Source organism: Cimex lectularius, unplaced genomic scaffold (genome assembly GCF_000648675.2).
Source record: "Cimex lectularius strain Harlan isolate CLEC.00 unplaced genomic scaffold, Clec_2.1 scaffold230, whole genome shotgun sequence".
Lineage (NCBI taxonomy): Eukaryota > Metazoa > Arthropoda > Insecta > Hemiptera > Cimicidae > Cimex > Cimex lectularius.
The window spans coordinates 754,559-774,686 of NW_019392809.1; the positions used below are offsets into that span (position 1 = coordinate 754,559).

At 32.9% G+C, this 20,128-nt stretch overlaps 1 protein-coding gene across 1 annotated transcript; it reads right to left on the minus strand.

The window, feature by feature from the left end:
• Nucleotides 1–1,266: 1,266 nt before the first annotated feature.
• Nucleotides 1,267–19,788, minus strand: LOC106672335. The gene is made up of 5 exons (XM_014403680.2): nt 19,771–19,788; nt 3,462–3,593; nt 3,299–3,388; nt 2,898–2,981; nt 1,267–1,942 (listed from the first exon to the last, which is right to left on the minus strand). Exons 2-5 carry the CDS (start codon nt 3,590–3,592, stop codon nt 1,885–1,887), a joined length of 363 nt encoding a protein of 120 aa, XP_014259166.1. The 5' UTR covers nt 3,593; nt 19,771–19,788; the 3' UTR covers nt 1,267–1,884.
• Nucleotides 19,789–20,128: the final 340 nt, after the last annotated feature.

A 20,128-nucleotide genomic window follows, 5' to 3' on the forward strand; every position in this document is an offset into this window, starting at 1 on the left:
TAACTCTCGTAATAATCCTCCTCTTCTTACTTCCTAGTTGTTTGCTTTGAAAAATTTTTAAGGTGTTAACCCCCCAAAAAACAGAGCTTCTAATATATTTTTGTGTAGGTTTGTGGGAAAGTGTTTTAATTTGCTAGCTTTGCTGTTATTCAAAATATTTTTTTCTTTTTACAACAGTATTTATTTTTATACTACAAATAAAATTATTGTCATGTACAAATTTGAAAATAAATTTTAAAAAATGTAGGTTTATTTGGTACCAGGGTGTGAAGAATCACCCAGTGTGACACATCTAGTAGGGTCTACGATTCGCTGCCCAACAGGTCGCGAGACCACTGCCTCTTCAACTCCTTGGGGGATTATTGGAGATAGTTCGGGATATCAGGTTTAACAACTAAGGGATTAGGGTGTAATGAAAGGGATTTGTGGAATTTTATGTATCGGGATTTTATGACATCTTTCACAAAAGGAATTTTAAGTTCATTGTGGATTGTGTGGTTAGATAAGTATTGTAGAAGGGAGTGTATGCTATTTTTTGGAGGATTTTGATTTGGGAAATCTGAATGCGATGATAGATGGAATGTTTGGTTAAAGCCCACAGTTCAATGGCTACGTTCAAATTGGTTTAATTATTGTGTCCTACATCACTTGTTTGTTGTGAAGTGTCAGTTTTGATTCGTCTAGTCAGGTCCTGCTTTTTTAGCCTTGCATGGGAATTCCAAGTTAGTCTTTTTCGGTTCTTTATTGAAGGATAGGATAGCAGTATCATCCGCAAAAGTGATGGATGTGCCAAGATTGGTAGAAAAGTAAGAAGTATACGTTGAATAAAGGATCGCACCAAGGATACCACCCTGCGGGACTCCGGCCATAACAGCGACGAGATGAAAGAAGCGGTAAGTCCGGTATGTTCGGAATGTGAGGAAGTAGGTGAAACAAAGGACGCACTTGATTCCAGATGTCAGACCCTATCACAAACTGGTGAGCTAGAATAATGTTTTTTTCTTCGAAAATATTGTAGGAAGGATTCTTTTCATAAGGAGTTTCTCGAGGATGTTTCATAGCATGAGTAGGAAACTAATCGGGCGATAGGATTGAGGTAAACAATTAGGTTTATTGAGCTTTGGTTTCAATTTTACTATGGAAAACTTCCATCTAAAAACGAGTGACTAGTTCTTAGGACAGCATTATATAGGTATATAGGTAATTCAGAATATTTAAAAAAAACACATAATTGTAAGAAAAAAAAATGTTTTATAAACCCTTAATACGATACATAGACTTATTTTGTATGAACACTAAACACACAAAGTTATTTTGGAGGATTAGGGATATTTGCACACAAAAATGACTCTTACTTTAAAAAATAATTAAAACAAGACTGCTAGTGAGAAACTATTTATTAACGCACCAAAATGCAGTATTAAATTACAGTAGTTGATAAACATTATTTAATATATTGATAAAGAAAAAATAATCTTGCAATAAAGAAGTTGAAATATTCTCTGGTTTAAAAAAAATTATATGTAAAACATTTTCATTGTCAGGATTGGCCAACCCGAAAAGTAAGATTTTCGTTCAAATAAAATGAATTTGGTTTGTAGGCTATGTAGGTATGACAAATTAAAATACAATATTATAATCAAGCCGAGTTTATTGTATCTAAGCTTAGTAACAATAGATAAATTATCGCTTTACAATAGACATTTTTAAACCTACAACAGTAATAAAGACAATGATCGTCCGTGATCGGGTTGGACATTCCTGAGCCTTGGAACGACGAACGATCTGTTTTGGTTTAAACGGGTGGTTAAATTTCTCTGGTTCTTCTTTAATAAATAGCTTATGGTATAGTTGGTTGCTTTTCGGTTGTTGTCGCCGGTACTTTCAGAACAACCTCTCCCTTTCCGTAAATATATCTTCATAATTATTAAACATGTCTTTTCTGGAATAAAATAAATTAGAATAAATAAAACAAAAGTGCAACTTAATAAACAATGTGTGTTATTTAGTGACCGCTAATTAATGATTATTTGGGGATCGTGAGATGCTGTTTGGTGTGACGTAGGTGTAGAAAACATTTTCTTTATTGTGCCAACGTTTCGATCTTTATTGAGTTCATCTTCATGGCCTGGGATTTACAAACATCGTTTAAATTATACAAATACATGTAAGATGTGAAAAATTAATTTATACAATGATATAAATTTTAGACTCAATCAAAGTGTTTGTTTTCTGTGTAGATGTATCATTACTGTGTGTCGTGTTGAAAGTGCCAGAGAAATATTAATGTTTTTTGTTCAAATACGTTAGATTTTGAAAGAGTGATACATCTAAACAGATAACAAACACTTTGATTGAATTTAAAATTTCTATCATTGTATAAATGCATTTTTTCACACCTTACATGTAATTGTATAATTTAAACGATGTTTATAAATCCCAGGCCCTGAAGATGATCTCAATAAAGATCGAAACGTTGGCACGATAAAGAAAATGTTTTTCTACACCTACGTCACACTAGACCTCATCTCACGATCTCCTAATAATAATTAATAACAATGTGGGCTTGTAGTTTGATTGGTTTTAATCATTTTTCATCATTTGTTCAGTCAGAAGTGTTTTAGCAAAGTAATAACTTCTGTTTGTAATCTTAATACGTGGTGAAAGGCCAAAATTACCAACAGACCAAACCAGCGGTGGTTCGCTGACCAGGATGAGCGAAGACGATCAAACTATAGGTTCATCACACCGCAGATCTCAAAAAATATGACAATGGGGATTCTGTGTACCACAGTCGAATAACAACGATGTTATTTTAATTTTTAAAATAAGAAGAAGTTTTTAAGTTTTTCTTAATTTATTTACGTAAAATTTTCAATAAAAAAACAGCAACTTACTCTTTCCCTATTTTATTGCTTGGAATTCTTCCCTCGGGCTGAAAACCATACCAAGGGTCTAGTTCTTCCTGACTTCTTAGAACGCTGAAAAGTCGGGTTGTACATTTATTATTAAATTAAGTGATATCCCCATTTAAGGAAAACTATATCAACAGAATGAGTTTCTCCAGAGTTTAAAATCCAAGCTAGTAACACACTGTTTTAATCAATTTGGTCGATTGAAAGAAATATTTGTGAGATCGGTTGCAGTAAAGGTACAAAACGAAAGAATCAATTTTCAAATTATGAATCACAGAACAATGCCGTCCTTAAACAAACAATGTCGTAATATTTAATGTTGAAAATAGTAACGCTCAATATCAAAAAATGTTGATTTCAAGATGTAGTTAGCATAATCTTACTTGTATTGCAGACGAGGGATGAAATTTGTCGACCTTTTTGCTGATTTTTTAGCGGCGACACCTCGGCAAACTGGAGCAAATACGTACTTCCTAAATTAATTCAAATTGTGTAGTTGTTTTTAAGTTTGGTTTTCCTTCCAAAATGCAACAAACTGTAACTCACATGCAGTCAACTTGTCGTCCACCCCTTCCGGTCACGTATTCTGTCTGCGACGCCACGACGAGCGCCAGCACGAACAGGATCACGATGCAGGACCAGACGCAATATTCGGTAGAATCTCTCCTTTTGTACATCCTGTAAAGCCGCAGTATATTAACAATGACAAATTGTACGTTTTTAAAATTCCAAATAGAATCGTTTCTGTGCGTGTCGGCTCATTTTTCCAAAGCAAAATGTTTTCTATTGACCTATAGGACAAACCACCAACTCACAAGGGGACGACCAGAGTTGGTGTGTCACGAATTTGGGCCAAACATTTTTTAGTGATACTACATTCCAAAATATCGGGCACTTATCCGCCACTTCTTGTGAATAGGCCCTAGTTTCGACGATACAAATTGTTGAATGTTGAAATTTTCCATTATGTGAAATTTTTATTTCGTCGTTCTACTTGCTCAAATCAGCTATGAGAACATATCATTTTTAAGAATTTTTTATGAAGATTGCAATAAAGAATGGTAAATATAGTCAAAAGCTATCAAAGCTTTTTCAATCAAAAACAAAAAGTTCTGAAAACCAAATATTTTTCAAGTAAACTGTCATTTTTTTTCTCGTAAAACTAACATAAAATATCGTTTTACCACATCTAGAGATCAATGAATATAAATTTTTGTTTGAATTTAAATTTTTCGTTTTTTTACCCCTAAAGATTTTAATAAGACATTATTGACATTATTTGTTTAAGACTGCTATAATTCAAAAATGGCTAAAAGGATTTTACGTCAAACATACCATTTGAAAGGAATGGAACGATAACTTTCAACATAAATCTTTAGAATATATAAAACATTTTTATGAGAAAAGAGACAAAATAGCAAATTTATTTGTCACAAATTAGCCTCATTTTTAAATAGAAATAATAGTCCTATTTTAATGTTTGATACAGTTATAAAAGGTTCTTGACAATTTCTTTAAAATGAATTATTAACCATGATGTCTTCTAGGTTTTGACATTAAAGTCGAAATTAATTAAAAGGAAAAAAAAACAATTTCGCCGAAAATCGGTATCAAAGGATTTTACAACCCTAGAAACACGACAATGAGGTCACATTCAAGTTTGACCATTTCCTACTTTCATTACAGAATGTTTGTTAAAATATGCAAAAAAGCAGTATTTTGTTGATTTATCTTTTTAAATCATGCTAAATTAGAATATTCTACGTCGCATTCGAAAAACATTTTTGCCTTTATGTTAACCAAATGTGAAATTAATACACTAAAAATAATATTCGTAATTTGTGGTCTCGAGAAGTGCAAAAACGTAATTTCATATTAGTTTCACGACAAAAAAATTACGACCTAGTTTACTTGTAAATAATTGATTTTTAGAATATCTTGGGTATCAATAAAGTTTGATAGCTTTACTATATTTTGATTGCAATCTACATAAAAATGGCGTCAATGATAGTCACTTAATTGATTTGATCAAGTAAAACGACGAAATAAATACATTAAAAATGGAAAATTTTAACTTTCAAAATTGATTTTTTGGTGAAACTAAGGCCTATTTACTGGAAATGGCCGGAGAAGTGACTGATATTTTGGAGTATAGGATCATCAAAAAAGTTTGGTTCAAATCCATGCCACACCAACCTGGTCCTTTCACAACACAATTCAATTCAATACGTGCCATGAGGTATCAATCCACCGGTTGTCCTCAACCAGTTTAGCTATTTTTTAAAATCAAATATTTGCTTTTCTAACATAAAATTTTGAAAACTACAAAAATAACCCATTTATGTTTTAGTGGTCTAATTGACCAAATTCGTATTTCAATTAACTATTCTTTTTATGTAAGGTCTTGGTTGAGATGTAAAAGTTAGTGCCTGCACGTGACACTAACTTTTTCATCTCAACTAAGACCTTACATAAAAAGAATAATTAATTGATATAAAAATAACGTAATAATTAAGTAGCGACTGAGGGGTAAAACTGATTTCAACGATTGAAGTGCCGTTCTGTAAAAATTTATTTTGATGGCCTTTTGTGTGTGGGGTTTGGAACGGGAAACGTCAAACATAATAGGCGTTCACTCCGGACAAGCAAGTTTTCCTCCTGCTACTTATCTGCTGAAAACGCAATTCAACAATGATCTGCTTTATAAGGTTCTTTTCAACCACGTTTTCCTATAAAATCGTAAAATCGACTCATCGCACTTGATAAAAGGATAATTTCGTGTTAGCTTTTTTAAAAGAAAAATAAGATACTATATATNAGAGAGATTTCTGTATATTTCCGAATATTTTTACATAGTTTTTTATGCATTATAATTGCATATCGAGAAAACTTCATATCTGTTTTAAAGTTGAACTTCGGCTTTCCACGGAAAGCAGAAAAACTCGTCTATTCCGTTGTTGAACTGATCGACATCAATTTTATTAGTTTGTTCTATTATTGGAATGGTCCCTCACTGAAGATGACATGCGTAAGAGTGTCAAAAAACAAGCGCGAATAATTGGTCTGCTTTGACCCGACCTGGTTGGTCCTACTACGGAATTGTTGGCAGACCGGAGGCAGTTCTCGAATTTGTCCTTCCTTGTCATATCAGTAATTTCCTTATTCGAATGTACACCTTTTTCAAATTTAAAGTGGAAAGTGCAAGCTACCCAAGGGATATACTGCATACTCGGCGTATCTTAAGAGCCTTAAGCTATGTTTCTGAAAGTAATATGATTTTGGGGAGAAACTTAATTATCCTTTCTAATTCATAAAGTGCATAGACAGTATAAAAATTTTCCATCATAAAACTGATTCTAATTATCTATTGCCCCTTTCTGATCTAATATTATTATTCATCTTTCTGATCTTTTGTATAGATTAAAAACCAGTAAAGGAATACGCATATTTTTCTGCTGGGTAAGGGGTAAGTATCTATCACAATGGGACTCTCGATAAAATAAAAAAAAAAAAAAGCAAAACAGGCTACTCAGGACGGGCAAATAATTGGAGCTCTCAGCCCAACTTAAGATGCGAAAAATGGTATAAAATTTAAAATAAAATAAAAGTTGCAAAAATACAACAATCTGGTCACAGGCCTGCTTTACCACTCTGTTAACCCCAAAGTTAATAATACACCATGGTTTTAAATTCAAAATTCAATAGGAGGGATTGTTCGATCATAACAAGATTGAGATGCAATCATGGGTTAAATGGCTCTTTTGTATGATTAATCAGCAAAGAAGTGATATGTGTTCAGTGTGTAATACAACAGAAGATTTAGAACTGACTATAACGGAGTGCAATAAATTTGAATGCAAAAGAAGTATATTATTAAATAAAATATAAATAATGAAACAACCAATAAATTACAAATACCTCTTCATTATAAGAGTCCTGGATGTTTATAAACATTTTCTGGATTTTGTTTATAGTTGTAATATAACAATTTAAAATTAAAATGTAATTATTTATTTATCAGTCTGTACTTTACGTGTGTCTATTGTCTATTGAGATATTTATTTGTACATTTTTTTTATAATGAGGGTTCCCAACAACAGAGGTCATATCAACCCTTAGTGTGTCGGTATTTTAGAAAAAAGCTCATTTGTAAATGTGACGGGTGCGAATGCAGGGCCGCTGGACGGCCACCGACTCCCCCCTTCATATACTTCGTATGACTTGAGATGTATCGTGTGTATATATTCGAATATATATTATATATAAATACATATATATTCGTAATACCCAATATATATGGGGTATTTCGTACGTATTTATTTTTTATATATTCTTTTATTTATTTATATTTAGATATACATAAATTTTCTTTATCATAAAATTTCCTTAAGCTAATTGCTAATGCAAATGCAAAAAAACTGTTTTCAAATTCTAAGTACAAGAACACTTTAATTAATTAGAATATGAACATGTATGTTCAGTTATTATTTAAAGTCGACTGTTAGTTTTAAAGTTTCGACTGTTTGAAAGAAAAACAAATCCAGGGGAGACCACTGAAAACAAGCGAGTGTATTCAATCTCCGCCCGGAAATGTTTTCTCTCCGTCAAAGAATGGTGAGCTCATTTCGTTTTTCGGTTTTAAAACTAATTGTAAACCTGAGTGTAAAGGACTGAATCGATAGAGAATTGGCGGATTATTAGAATTTAATGTCATAATAATTCAATCGGACGAGGCAACAAAATCCTGAACGCTCATGCATAGAACCATTTCAAAAAAGAAAAACTTCAATAATTTTACTATTCATTAGGATGCTGAAAAGAAAAAGTCGTCTAATTTTATTGATCCAGCCATAAATTTCAATTAGATTAATGATCCATCTAGATAGTGAATGTAAATCACATGGCTGCGTTATCAACGTCATCTACCGAAATTAAGAGAAAACATCGTTAATGATCTTATTTAAAATAGAAAGTATATGACAAAGTTGGAAAGGACTAGTTGATAAACGTGCCCAACTCAAGTTACGTTTTAGTACATCCTTATTATATATGTCACACTTCAATTTAATAGAGTGTCATAAAAAATGACAGTTTTTCTTGCTAATTTAATAAATAATTTGAATTTGGCACCATTTTCTTAAATATCCAAAGTATATATAGGGTGTCTTTCTTCAGAGTCCCGAAATCCCTGGACAAGATAAGAGCGATACGGCTTAAAATTGTAAGTCCAGAGCACATCTCTAACTTTATTTTTTTTAAAAACCTAAACCCTTTCAACATTTCAGAAAAAGGAATTCGGATTTTCACAAACACAGTAAAATATTCAGCTCCTCGTCGAAATTACGCTGCCGGTTTCTTGGCCAAAACGTTGTCATTTTGCGACCAATTTAAAATCCGATTGTACCATTGTTTTCAGCATAAAAAAATCCTTTAAAATGATGTACTGGATGTATAGAGTAGAATTTGCAATTTGTATGTTCAACTGGGCCTGAGTTACCCTGTAATGTTTTTCTCCAAAAAATGTAAAAATTTGAAACTAGGCTAAAAAATATTGAACATGTATTTTTTTTATAGCGTTATTGGTTCAAGAGAAATTCAGCCGGGCCATCTAGAAAGGACACCTTTTATAAAGTTGTGTTCTATAGTTTGTTGCCAATTAGAGGCCAGGTGTTGGATTTCTTCACCACTCTTTTGGTTTTGCACGGAAGAATTTTGCAACTCTATTTTTAACCTCAATAAAAAAAAAGTTTTTCCCAGATGATAATTGAGCCATGAACCGAATCATATAGTAGTTGGAAGGTACAAAGTCTGGACTGTAAGCAGGGTTAGGGCGGAGCTAAATTCCAACCAATTCTGTAGGTTTTATTTTGTTTCGTGTAACGAGAAGTGTTTGGTCGAGCGTTATGTTGTTACTTAAAACAAAACCCAATTTCTATTTGCTAATCCGGGGTAAAAAGGGGTCAAAACATCATGCATTTTTTGTAACAGCTCACAATAAAGATCTGAATCAATGGTTCGACCTTCTAGGATGAACTCATAATAAAATATGCCTTCGTAATTCCAAAATAATAGAGCATTGTCTTTTTGTCAAATTGCCCGAGTTTAGCGACTGGTGGAGCAGACTGATTACAGTGCAGCCATTGTTTCTTGGACTTGGGGTTTCTCTAATACAACCACTTTTAATCAGAAGTAACTATTCTTTTGATGAACCGAAGGTCATTTGGGTTTCTCAATAGATGTTGACAAATTTCTACGCGGCGTTGTCAGTGGTCAACTCATGAGGAACCACTCTTACTGAGCCATTCACTTTTCTGCAAGGTATGCAGTCGTTGATTTATAGTGGATTGGGAAACTTTAATATCTCTTGCCAATTGCTGAGTTCTTTTCATTGGGCCTCCCGCAGAGCTTCCTCATCGAATGATTATTTTCAGTTTCGATTTTCGTTTCTAGTTTCGATTCGTCCAGAACCCTCTTTCTTCTCGAGGCTGATGTCACCCGCTTCAAATTTCTGGAACCATTTGTACACTGTCCGTTCAGAGAGAATTTTTTTCTCTTTTTCAAATTGCCGCACCAAACGCGTTGTTTCGGCGGCGTTAAACTTAAGTTTCAAATAATGGCGTAATATTACCAAAATTTCAAATTTTGGCATCATTTTGTTTAACCAACTTTAAGACAAAACTGAAGGCAATATGAGACCATATTTTACACATTCATTTAGTATAGTCTACGGATTAAAGTGGTATCAAAATTGGATTTGAATAAGAAATAACGAAAATATGGGATTAAAATGTCCAAGGAAATAAAATCGATCACTTTTTATGACTCATCCATTTATTTTGTAGTGACAACTTTGTGATTTAGACTTCATAATTATGTATAATAATAATAATAATAATGCTTCAAAAAAGGGTCCCCACGTTTCGATCAGAACTTTTCATTCTTATAAGATCAAAGTTGTGATCATAAAAAAAGTGCAGAAGGAAGGTCCTAGTTCGCAGTGGATTGTCTTGAAATTGAGCAGTGAGTCTACCTTTGTTTGCCTTTCGGTCTGATGAAAGGTTTTGTGGCTTTTACGAGTAAAATACCTGTTTGCTTAAATTGAAAAAAATGATTGTAGAAAAGAAGGAAAAATAGATTTAATTTGTGTTAATTGTATTATTTTTTTTTAGAATTAATAAATTGTCTTGAAATTAACATTAATTTTTATTATAAACAGGCACCTGATAGGTTTGTATTCAGGTCCGATCAAGACATCTGGGGCTCTGTTGTCTAATAATTAGGTTTCAGGGTTGGGCCCGTCTTGCTTGGTTCGAAAAACATACTTAACACATATACTTATGCAAATTTTTAATAGCAAACAGCTAGTTTTACATGGAATAAATTGAGAAATTTATGCTCAAAGTTGAACAGTGTCTCAGTTTTATAATTAAATGTATAAAAAAATTTAACCATTGAAAGGGTTTATTCAGAGAGGCAAACAAAGAGTATGCATTTACCAAATTAATGATATATTAATAATTAATAAATTAAATTAATTTATTCGTAAAAATTCAAGAGTGACATAAATAGTTGGACATTATAATTTTTTATTTGTTTTGTCCGGTATTAAACAACCAAGAATAAATTTCCTTTTCTTGCAATATACAATTATTAGCAACAGGAAAGCAGAACCCCATCGGTGATAGTAAAAATATTAAATTGTTACGTGTATGTTTCCAACACTCTTTGAAGAGCTGTATGTAACAATGCTGGAATGATGAAACAAAAAACATTGTTTGTAGAAATATCTTCTGATTGATGTTAATTTAATCATTTGGCGGTTTTTGAAACAGAAGGGTTCCAGTTAAGCAAACAGAAAGTTGTTTTTTAATAATTGTTTCTGGCCGCGCCTTTCTTCCTGATTTAAAATTAATCATAAAATATTTCACCATTTCTTCTTGTTATAGTTTCATTTCGTTTTGCCCCCGCGTTTCCTGCCGATATCAAATAAAGGAAAGGGCCGTAGAGTCCAAAAAACGAATTTCCCCTGTGATTCGGTGTATACACCCAGGAACCAGAAAATAACATTTCAAGTCGCTCTGCTGGCCGCGAAGGTCCAGTCGGATGAAATGCCTTTTTCGACCTGAGTTCTCATTGGGCGGGCTGACAACTATAAAGCGAAGAAAAACAAAAATTATTATTTTTATCCTGTTAGCTGATACCCGGAAATGTTTTGAATCGACGCGTCGATGTACCAACTTAAACATGCTATTTCGAAAGATTTGCAATACAATCCAACCTGGAATTTAAACCCTTAAAACTGGATTTCGAAATATTAGCTTAAAAATAGGCTTATTGAGCGAATAAGTAGTCAAAGAACAGCTCTGGGTTCAATTTTATTATTGCTCTACATCAACGATTTAACTATCGCTGACCAGTAAAATATATTTATTTGCAGATGACGTGGCCTTGATCTCAACTACTAACTCCTGGCCGAATGTGTTAAATGCAGCTAAGCAGTACCTTATCAAAAAATAATATTTAATTAAAATTTTCATTAAAAATATGAACAAAAATGTATGTATACATTAGCCATACAACTCTATGCTAGGATCCATACATGCTATCGACTAGGCTTGTGAAGTTGCTCTGACGAAAGGAATGAGTTTAATTCGGCTCATTTCTCCAATTGCTCAAGGCGGCCCTCGAAAGGAGTATTTTCTTTCAAAAGTCCTGAGTCAAAGAGCTTTACCCCGAATGTAAATACTCTGGGTTTCATTACGTTCCGTTTAACGTCTCTTTTTGCGCGATCCGACTGTTTTAGCGACACCTCATTCGCCTTACAGCCGCTAATTGGACATTATTTAAACACAAGTTCGCCTTATAAAAGTCTGGAAAGGAGAAAGGCCCGATATTATCGGGTTGTCCGGAAAATAATGCAGGATTTTAAGTTTTCATTAAAAAAAATCTATATAAAATATTCTGTTTACGTTTACAGGATTACTCATTTGTATGAATGTCAANTATGGGAAATTATTTTGATTAAAGAACATTGCTTTAAAGTAACTAGTTTCTTTTTTTTTGTTTAATACCAAAATCCTGCATTATTTTCCGGACAACCCAATACGACCGTCACGAGACCGATGGCGATCTGGCAAACTTGAGAAGTCCTGGCCTCGCAACAGGTGCCATCGACCAGTACACGAAATACATGTAATTTTTTAAATATTTTTTACGAGGGTATTTCAACTAAGAGGTTAATGAACCAATTGGGTGCAGGTGTTTTCGAAAAAAGCCCGTTCGTATGTATGTCGGGTTCGAATGCAGGGCCGCAACGCCTAAACCCATGGGGCCAACCAACCCCTTCCATGTAATTTAATTGCAAACTTCCCAGCCATTATCTATAAATAAAATTACAATGTCTTAAACTATTTTTGGCAAAAAATTATATACAAAATTGGTGAAAAATATGAGACAACGTAGGAACTAAATTGTCCAAAACATCCTCGTAGTGGTGTTAATGTATCTTGATCATAGTGTTCATATCTAAAAAAAATCCTGCATATGGATAGTATATTGGTAATAAAATGAATGACACTTATTGAAGTTAGGTGATTCAAGTTTTTTATTTTGAGAGAGATCGTTCAACTTCAATCATTGTCGCTGCTTTTTGCTCTTTCACAAATCATTGCTGACATTATTTCTATAATGTCTATTAAAAAAAAAGGTTAACACGCTAACAATGGTCTGATGAATCAGTACGATGATGACCATGCTGTAAGCCATATACCATATACTAAGTAGCTGTTTCTAGTCATTTGTGTAACTAGTTAAAAAGTTGTATATGTATGCCGTAACACCATTAATTACCATTTGAAAATAATCGGCCTATTCTATGAAACTCTCTCTCCGAGCTTTAAATCTGTCGAGGTTTATGAGAGATGCAACTAACGTAAGATGCCATAGTTATAAATATTTAAAAAATATGAACAATTTAGTTACATTTAAGCATATCATAGTATATATATTACGCAGGGCGGGCGACCAGGACCCGAGGGGTTAAAAGCCTAGGTAGGCCCGTACCCCATCCCTAAGCATATCATAGTATAAAATAATCGTAATACTATAGTTGAATTTAAACAGGAATCTTTTAATTCTAACTTTACCACAATTTTATTAGTTTATAAATTATAAGGGTTTGAATTATAATTTACAATAAAAATGTGGAAGCGTAATTTCTTAAAAATTCAATTCTTCAAGTTAAATTATTTTTTACCACGCTGTCATATCAATTATTCATATTATTTTACAGTATCTTAGTGTTTCTTCCGGTGGACAAGTATCAGATCATTCTGACAACAGCAATGGGATCGCTCGAGTATCGCATGGTAAAACTAAACTTGGGTAGATAAATTTTCAGTTTGGTCGTTATCGATCGTTTTGGTTTGCCTATGCTCGTTATTTTGGGCTGTCAGACTAGCAATATGTCTGTCGATCTATATGTCTCTCAAGAATTACATTACGTTTACATATGTAAATATCACACAGTCGTAGAGAATTTTCTTCTCATTACCATCACAAATGCCTAAGAAGAGATGTTATTTTAATTGTCGACTTTCTTATTCATACTTTTCTGTTCTGTCCCATATCTTTCTCATTCTCACTCTGTCTTTCTCTTTTACTCTCTCTCAACTCTCTTTCATTATCCCCTCTCTTCCCCTTTCTTTCTTTCTCTCTCTCTCTCACACTCTCTCTCTCTCTCTCTCTCTCTCTCTCTCTCTCTCCCTTTCTCCCCTCTCTTTCCGTCTGAATCACTCTCTCTCTCTCTCACCTTCTCCCACACACCCTCCTTTCAACTCACTATTTCCCTCTCGCTATATCTCTCTCCCTTCCTCTCTTTCTTGATCTCTTCTCTCTCCCTTTCAATCTCTTTCTTTCCCTCTCCGTTTCTTTTTCTCACTTTCTCTCTATCTCTCTCCGACTCTCCCTCGTTCTTTTGCCTTCTTCCACTTGGACTTATCTTTATCTCAATTATTTTATTAACGAAATAGAATTTGTTCAATCCCTGACCGAAAAATCCCATCCCGATATATAATGGGACTTATGTCAAAATAAAAATAAATTAAAATTAAATAAAGACTGAAAAAATAAATTTTTAAGAATGATTGCCGTTAGGCTGGAAATAAACCTTTCCGTTTATAACCAGTTTCAATCACAGTAATCACAATTATTATCACAATCACAGAATATTTACTTTTCCATTACTCCTTATCAGCTTGGACAGCCTAGGACTTTTTTTTTCCTCCATGCCACAATACTAACTACGGCCAAAACTCACAGCTAGACGGAATAATGTTCTCCGCAATTGACATCCTTCACTTCCAATTATTTAATTCCTCTATTAATATTTTTCTGAACCAACTTCACAATTCCCTAAACAAATCTTGACAATCTAGGCATATATATTTATTGTATTCACATAATATTTTTTTAATTTATCTTACACCCATATGAATATTATTGTAAATAACACCATATTATGTACAAACATTGTAATGTTTACACATAATGAATATTGTTATCATGATGAGCTCTTTTTATGTGTATATTATCCGTATTTAAATAAATAAAAATAATAAATAAATTTGCACTGCCTATCCACGTAAACTTGGCTGTCAGGCTAAAAGGATCGGTAATGAGTGATATGTAAATAGTTGAGAATGTATTTAAGAATGTGTGGGTGGTGAGTGTGAATGGGTTTGAAACTCCATTCGATGGGTGCTGAATAGACCTAGCTATCTTTGTGGATGTACGGATAGACCGAGGTCAAACCCGAAGTTGGTGATATTCCTGCAATTTATTGTAAATTACAAAAGCTGGAATCTCTACATGCTTGTATGTACGTCTATGTGCAAATTTGAGCTTATATAAATCAGTAATCAGTAATTGGTGTAATGAACATATTGGATAATATTTTGAAGAAAAAAAATGTAACACACTATTATATTTTGATTTCGTTTAATTTTTGGAACTTGTGATAATAAAGAAGTAACTAACCTTTTCCCGACGGATTTAAGCATTGTTGATATCATCTTTCAACGACCCCAAATAATACTACCGATAGATGATACCATTAGAGTCGAAAAGTTGCTAGATATCGAATATATTGTAAACATTACTTGAAATTAGATGAATAAATGGAAAAGTTGAAATTTAGTGATGTTTATGTGTTTGTAAGCAGAATGAGAAAGTTGTGTACTCCAGAGTGGTTTTTACTCCCGCAAAAAAACACGTTGTCCTTATTCGGGAAAAAACGCCTATTTACCCATTAACAGTGATTAGAAATCCGCGGTCGAAGGCGGATTGGAACTTGTGCTTTTGCGGTCAAAAGGAGAAGTTGCGTTCCAATCTGTTTGCGGCGGCGACACGTTTTCGCTGTTTGCCTCTGACGTGGTGAAGAGGTGCCACTGGCACCTTCCAAATTGTCAATCCACCTACATCGTATTAATGCAACGGGTAAAATTATTGGCCCTACAGAATTCCCTCGGTTCCTTGGAATACTTTTTATAATAGAATGTCTTTTGCATAATGGTATTTAGCAGCAACTACCTAAAAAACGGCTCTTCTTGGATTAATCAATCTGCATTTTAAATGTGTGAAATTATAGTAAAACTATTTCAAAAAATAACCTTTGTGAAGTTAAAGTACAAAATGTCATGATTTTAAACATGTAAAGTGTATATTTTGCCTTAATATATGTAGATGCACCTTTTTTTTTCAAATAGAAAATATCTTGTCTGCATGATTTAAAGATATTACACAATTTTATTACGAAAGACATTTACGTTTTAATCTAATCCTCTTACAAGAAATTGTTGCGGATGGATTACTGGAACAGGTGATGCGCGGATTTCGAAATCGGTTATGCGAAAGTGATAATATTAATAACAGGATTAACATAATAGTAGCAAATTGATATTACATCCGTTAATATAAAGGCCAGCTTTTAATCTTCTTCGTACAACTTGTATGTTCGACAATTTTCAAAACATTACTCAACATTTACAAATCAACGTCCGGCGAAAATGTGGAGGGCGAATAAGCGGACCAGGGTCTCGGGGGTGATCAATTTCCGACTCAAAGTTATGCACATTTTGATGCATTAAACCATCTTCGTTACGACATGTTAAATTCAATATTAATTAATTAAGCTAAAAATCCATTTTGTACAAAATCTTAAGGGTTATGTACTGTGTCATACAAGAGGATTAAGATTATGATGATTCCTTAATCTAGAATAGCAGAAATTTTGAGGTATTTTAGCTAATTTTACAACATACGACTTGAACAGAAATTCATTTAATCTTTATCCATAATTATTGATTTTACACGATACTGCCAAGTTCATTAGATTTAATGTAACTTTTTAAGGATTGTAGCACCGTTTCAACAGCAAAAAATAGTTCGGAAGAAAAATAATAACATTATTTTTCTTAAAACACTGCATTGTATTTCCAAAAGCAAATTATATTGCAACATAAAAGAAGTCAATTTTAACGTTCCGAAAATTTCCCTGAAATTTTCTCTAAACTAGATTCAGCTTGATAATAAACTAATAACTGATACATTTTGAAGACATTTTGTGGTTTTGCTAAAATAAAAACAGTTGACCACGAAAAAAACCTCTCTTGAAATACACAAATTTCAAAGAATTACTTTTAAGGGGCGTCGGTGGCCGCAACGGTTTAGGCGTTGACCGGCGCTCAACACTGTAAGGTCCCGGGTTCGAATGCAGGGCCTTACAAATGAGCTTTTTTTCAAAAACACCGGCACCCTGAGGTTTTATATGACCTCCGCTGTTGTGAACCCTAGTAACGAAAAATTACTTTTGAATTATCTCAAGTTAAAGTACTAATACGATAATGTAGGGAATAATAAGATATGTAAATTATCCTAGCCGAATTTTTTTTTCACTTTGGATATAAATACTGATCAGCATTATAACATAAAAAGGATAAATTTAGCTATTTATTAAGGATGTTTGACATTGGAATGACCTTAATCGAGAGTTCATCTTTGCCGGCTGATTTTTTTTAACCTTTCAAAATTTATTCTTTTATTTCTTTCATTTTGTAAATAAAAACTCTTCAAAATATTCCTCCGGGAGGGATGAACCAGGACGAGTGTCGGATAATCCGCCGTTTTATACTCTTTATTTTTTGTTTTATTACCTTTTTACGTACCAACATAAAATGTCCAGTTTGAATAGTGACAGAAAAATGATTTGATGTTTTCTGCTCACTTGCTAAAGAGAGTCAATTTTAATTTTAATGTATCGTAGATATTAAACGTTTTGCAGCACATGTGACGATTTTGCCCTTGGAATTAATAAGTTTTAAGTAGTTGCTATTTTACGAATTGTTTTATATTAAGTAATTAATCTATTAAATAAAAATTGGAAATTGAAAAAATTATAAAAAAACGAAATAAAGAATATAAAATAATTAATTAAATATCAAAAATTTAATTACAATATGTAATTTGATATGCATATTTACAGCTATTTTCATATTTACACTGAGGGGTGGAAATTATCAATACTATTCTCCTACTTCACGTCACTAAATAAACTTCACTGTAATGTAAAATAATTAAATGATTTCAAAAACATTCCCAAATGCAGGATCTACAAAATATATGTATTTAATAGCGTATTTTCTGAGATTTTCTTTATGCTATCTAAAAAAAAGATTGATGAATTTAAAAAATTCATCAACATTAGGCTAGTAATGTTAGTAACATTTAAATGCAAATTTATTTTTCTTATAATTATGCTTGCTGTAAAAAATCTCTATCTATTTAACTATTAATTTATCATATATCCATTACCATCCATCAATTTACCGATTACCAATCACCATTTTTATCACATCAATTTCCACTTCTCTTTGTAAAATTAAATAAATAAACGATTTACCCTGCGTAATATCTGTTTCGTCATTTAGTATACGAGTAGAAAATAAGATTTAAGTCTAACACATGTATTTATCGTATACGTTGAACTATCGAATTAGAATCACACGAAGAAAACGTTTTTCGTAAAGAACGAGTGGCAATAAAAAGTTAATTAAAATTTAATTAAATGTTCACTTGACGTTTCAACTGTTGGCTACAATTTAATATAGCCTTGCAAGTTATTTGCCCTTGCCTAATTGGCATCCTTTTCTCTATTTAATTATTATAGAATACTTACATGAACACCTTGTAAAAATGATTTCAAACGTTATATACAAGCCCACCGCGGTACCTAAATCTAAAAAAGTCTTTATCAGTACTGACTCGCCCAGCGCTTTCTTTGCCATCCATGATATGTTCTCTGTGGATCCATTAATCCATGAAATTCACGAAATTTTATTTTAAAAACTAAGAAATGAAATAATTTTATCTTGGATCCGGGACACGTTGGCTAGACGGAAATGAGCAGCAAAGACGCGGATGTGAAAAATTATCTTAAAAATCAATGTGTAGAGATTAGTGACCGTTAATCGATAGTTATTCAGATATCGTGAGATGCGGTCGGGTGTGATGTAGGTTTGAGAAAAACATTTTCTTTATCGTGCCAACGTTTCGATCTTTTATTGAGATCATCGTCAGGGCCACGGATTTACAAACAATGTTTACATTTAACAATTATACTTAGGATGAGAAAAAGTGAATTTATACAATGCAAAATATATTTTATATTCAAACAAAATATATTTTGCATTGTATAAATTCACTTTTCCACATGATGAAGATGATCTCAATAAAAGATCGAAACGTTGGCACGATAAAGAAAATGTTTTTCTGAAACCTACATCATACCCGACCGCATCTCACGATATCTGAATAATTAAAAATCAATCCTGGACTGAGTGCCACAAGGACTGGACCACTATGACCGAAAAAATACGTGAAATAAAACCGTCGGTCAAATCGTGGACCATGGAAGGAATGGGAAAAAAGAAAGAATCACATTGACTCGCCTGCGGATAAGCCACTCCAGACCGACACAGAGAAATACCACGGAGAAGCCCTTTGAGGGGCACATAAGTATTTACAAAGCACATATTAACAGAGTGCTAGGAAATGGCGACGCAAAGAATAAGCAGTGAAAAACAACTAAAAAAGACACAGTAGAGGTTGTTTGAATTATTGTGAAAATCGCCGAGCGCTTAAGCGTAGGTTTATTCCGTTCATATTATGCTGTATGAGTGGGGACTCAGCAGTATATCGAGAACTCTTGAGAACCGCCAAAATGAAGTTAGACAATCTTTTAAATAGCATTAATTTTAATCTTTAAGTGACTTAGGACATGTTAATCGTAGAAGGGATAAACATCAAAGATAGACGTAATAAAACAAATGCGAGATAGACTAAAAGCGAGGAGCCGACAATAGTCTGCTAGCCTGCTGAATTTTTTTATTAGTGGTAGCAGGGAAAAGTGGATAATGTTGAAAATTGCAACTTTTGGGAAATCTAGTTTCAAGGTTTGAAGTTTTCCCAACATAGAGTGGTATATAAAATTTCAATACCATAGAGCTGATAGCTTCCTAAAGATATTTTGTTATTGTTTCAAATACTTATCTCCATTTTCACTATTTTCGAGTTAACCCACTTTTCACAGCAACCAACCATACTCCGTTTTGAAATTTTCATCAGGACTTTTTTTGTTTTGTTTGTCGCAGAACAAAAAAAAAATGTTTTTCAACAGGTGAATAGTTCGTTCTGAAAACTCTGGCTATTTTTATTTCATGTGTTATTCTTGAACTTTTAAAAAACGTGTGATTTAAGGTCATAAGCAGATTGCAACAGCAAGATAAGTTGAAGTACTTACTCGTAGGTCGCTTGGTTCAACTTTGAGGCTTTGGCAAATGAAGTCGAGATTTATATACCTATCCTGCAACCCCTCGCTCATGCGCTCCCACACCGAAACAGTTAATCTCTTTATAATAATAATACGATTTAAATTTTTTTAATAATATTCTTTTAGATTATTTTATTGCCAGAAAATCCTTAAGGTGTTTTCAGAAATTCATGCATCCTCGTTGTATTACGACTTCAGGCTTAAGCGAAAACGTCGAGGAAAAACTACTTTTTCAATAATATGTATGTTAAATATATTTTATTAATAGTTTTTAATTTTTTATTATTGTACTTTAGCGAGTGACGTACTTAATTATAGCAATATTAAG

Excerpts from the sequence above, each read along its gene's own strand:
- LOC106672335 (XM_014403680.2), bottom strand. The coding sequence starts at position 3,592 with ATGTACAAAAGGAGAGATTCTACCGAATATTGCGTCTGGTCCTGCATC. Across the intron at positions 3,389-3,461 it reads GGACGACAAGTTGACTGCAT|GAAGTACGTATTTGCTCCAG; the intron begins GTGAGTTACAGT and ends GAATTAATTTAG. Across the intron at positions 2,982-3,298 it reads ATCCCTCGTCTGCAATACAA|CGTTCTAAGAAGTCAGGAAG; the intron begins GTAAGATTATGC and ends CCGACTTTTCAG.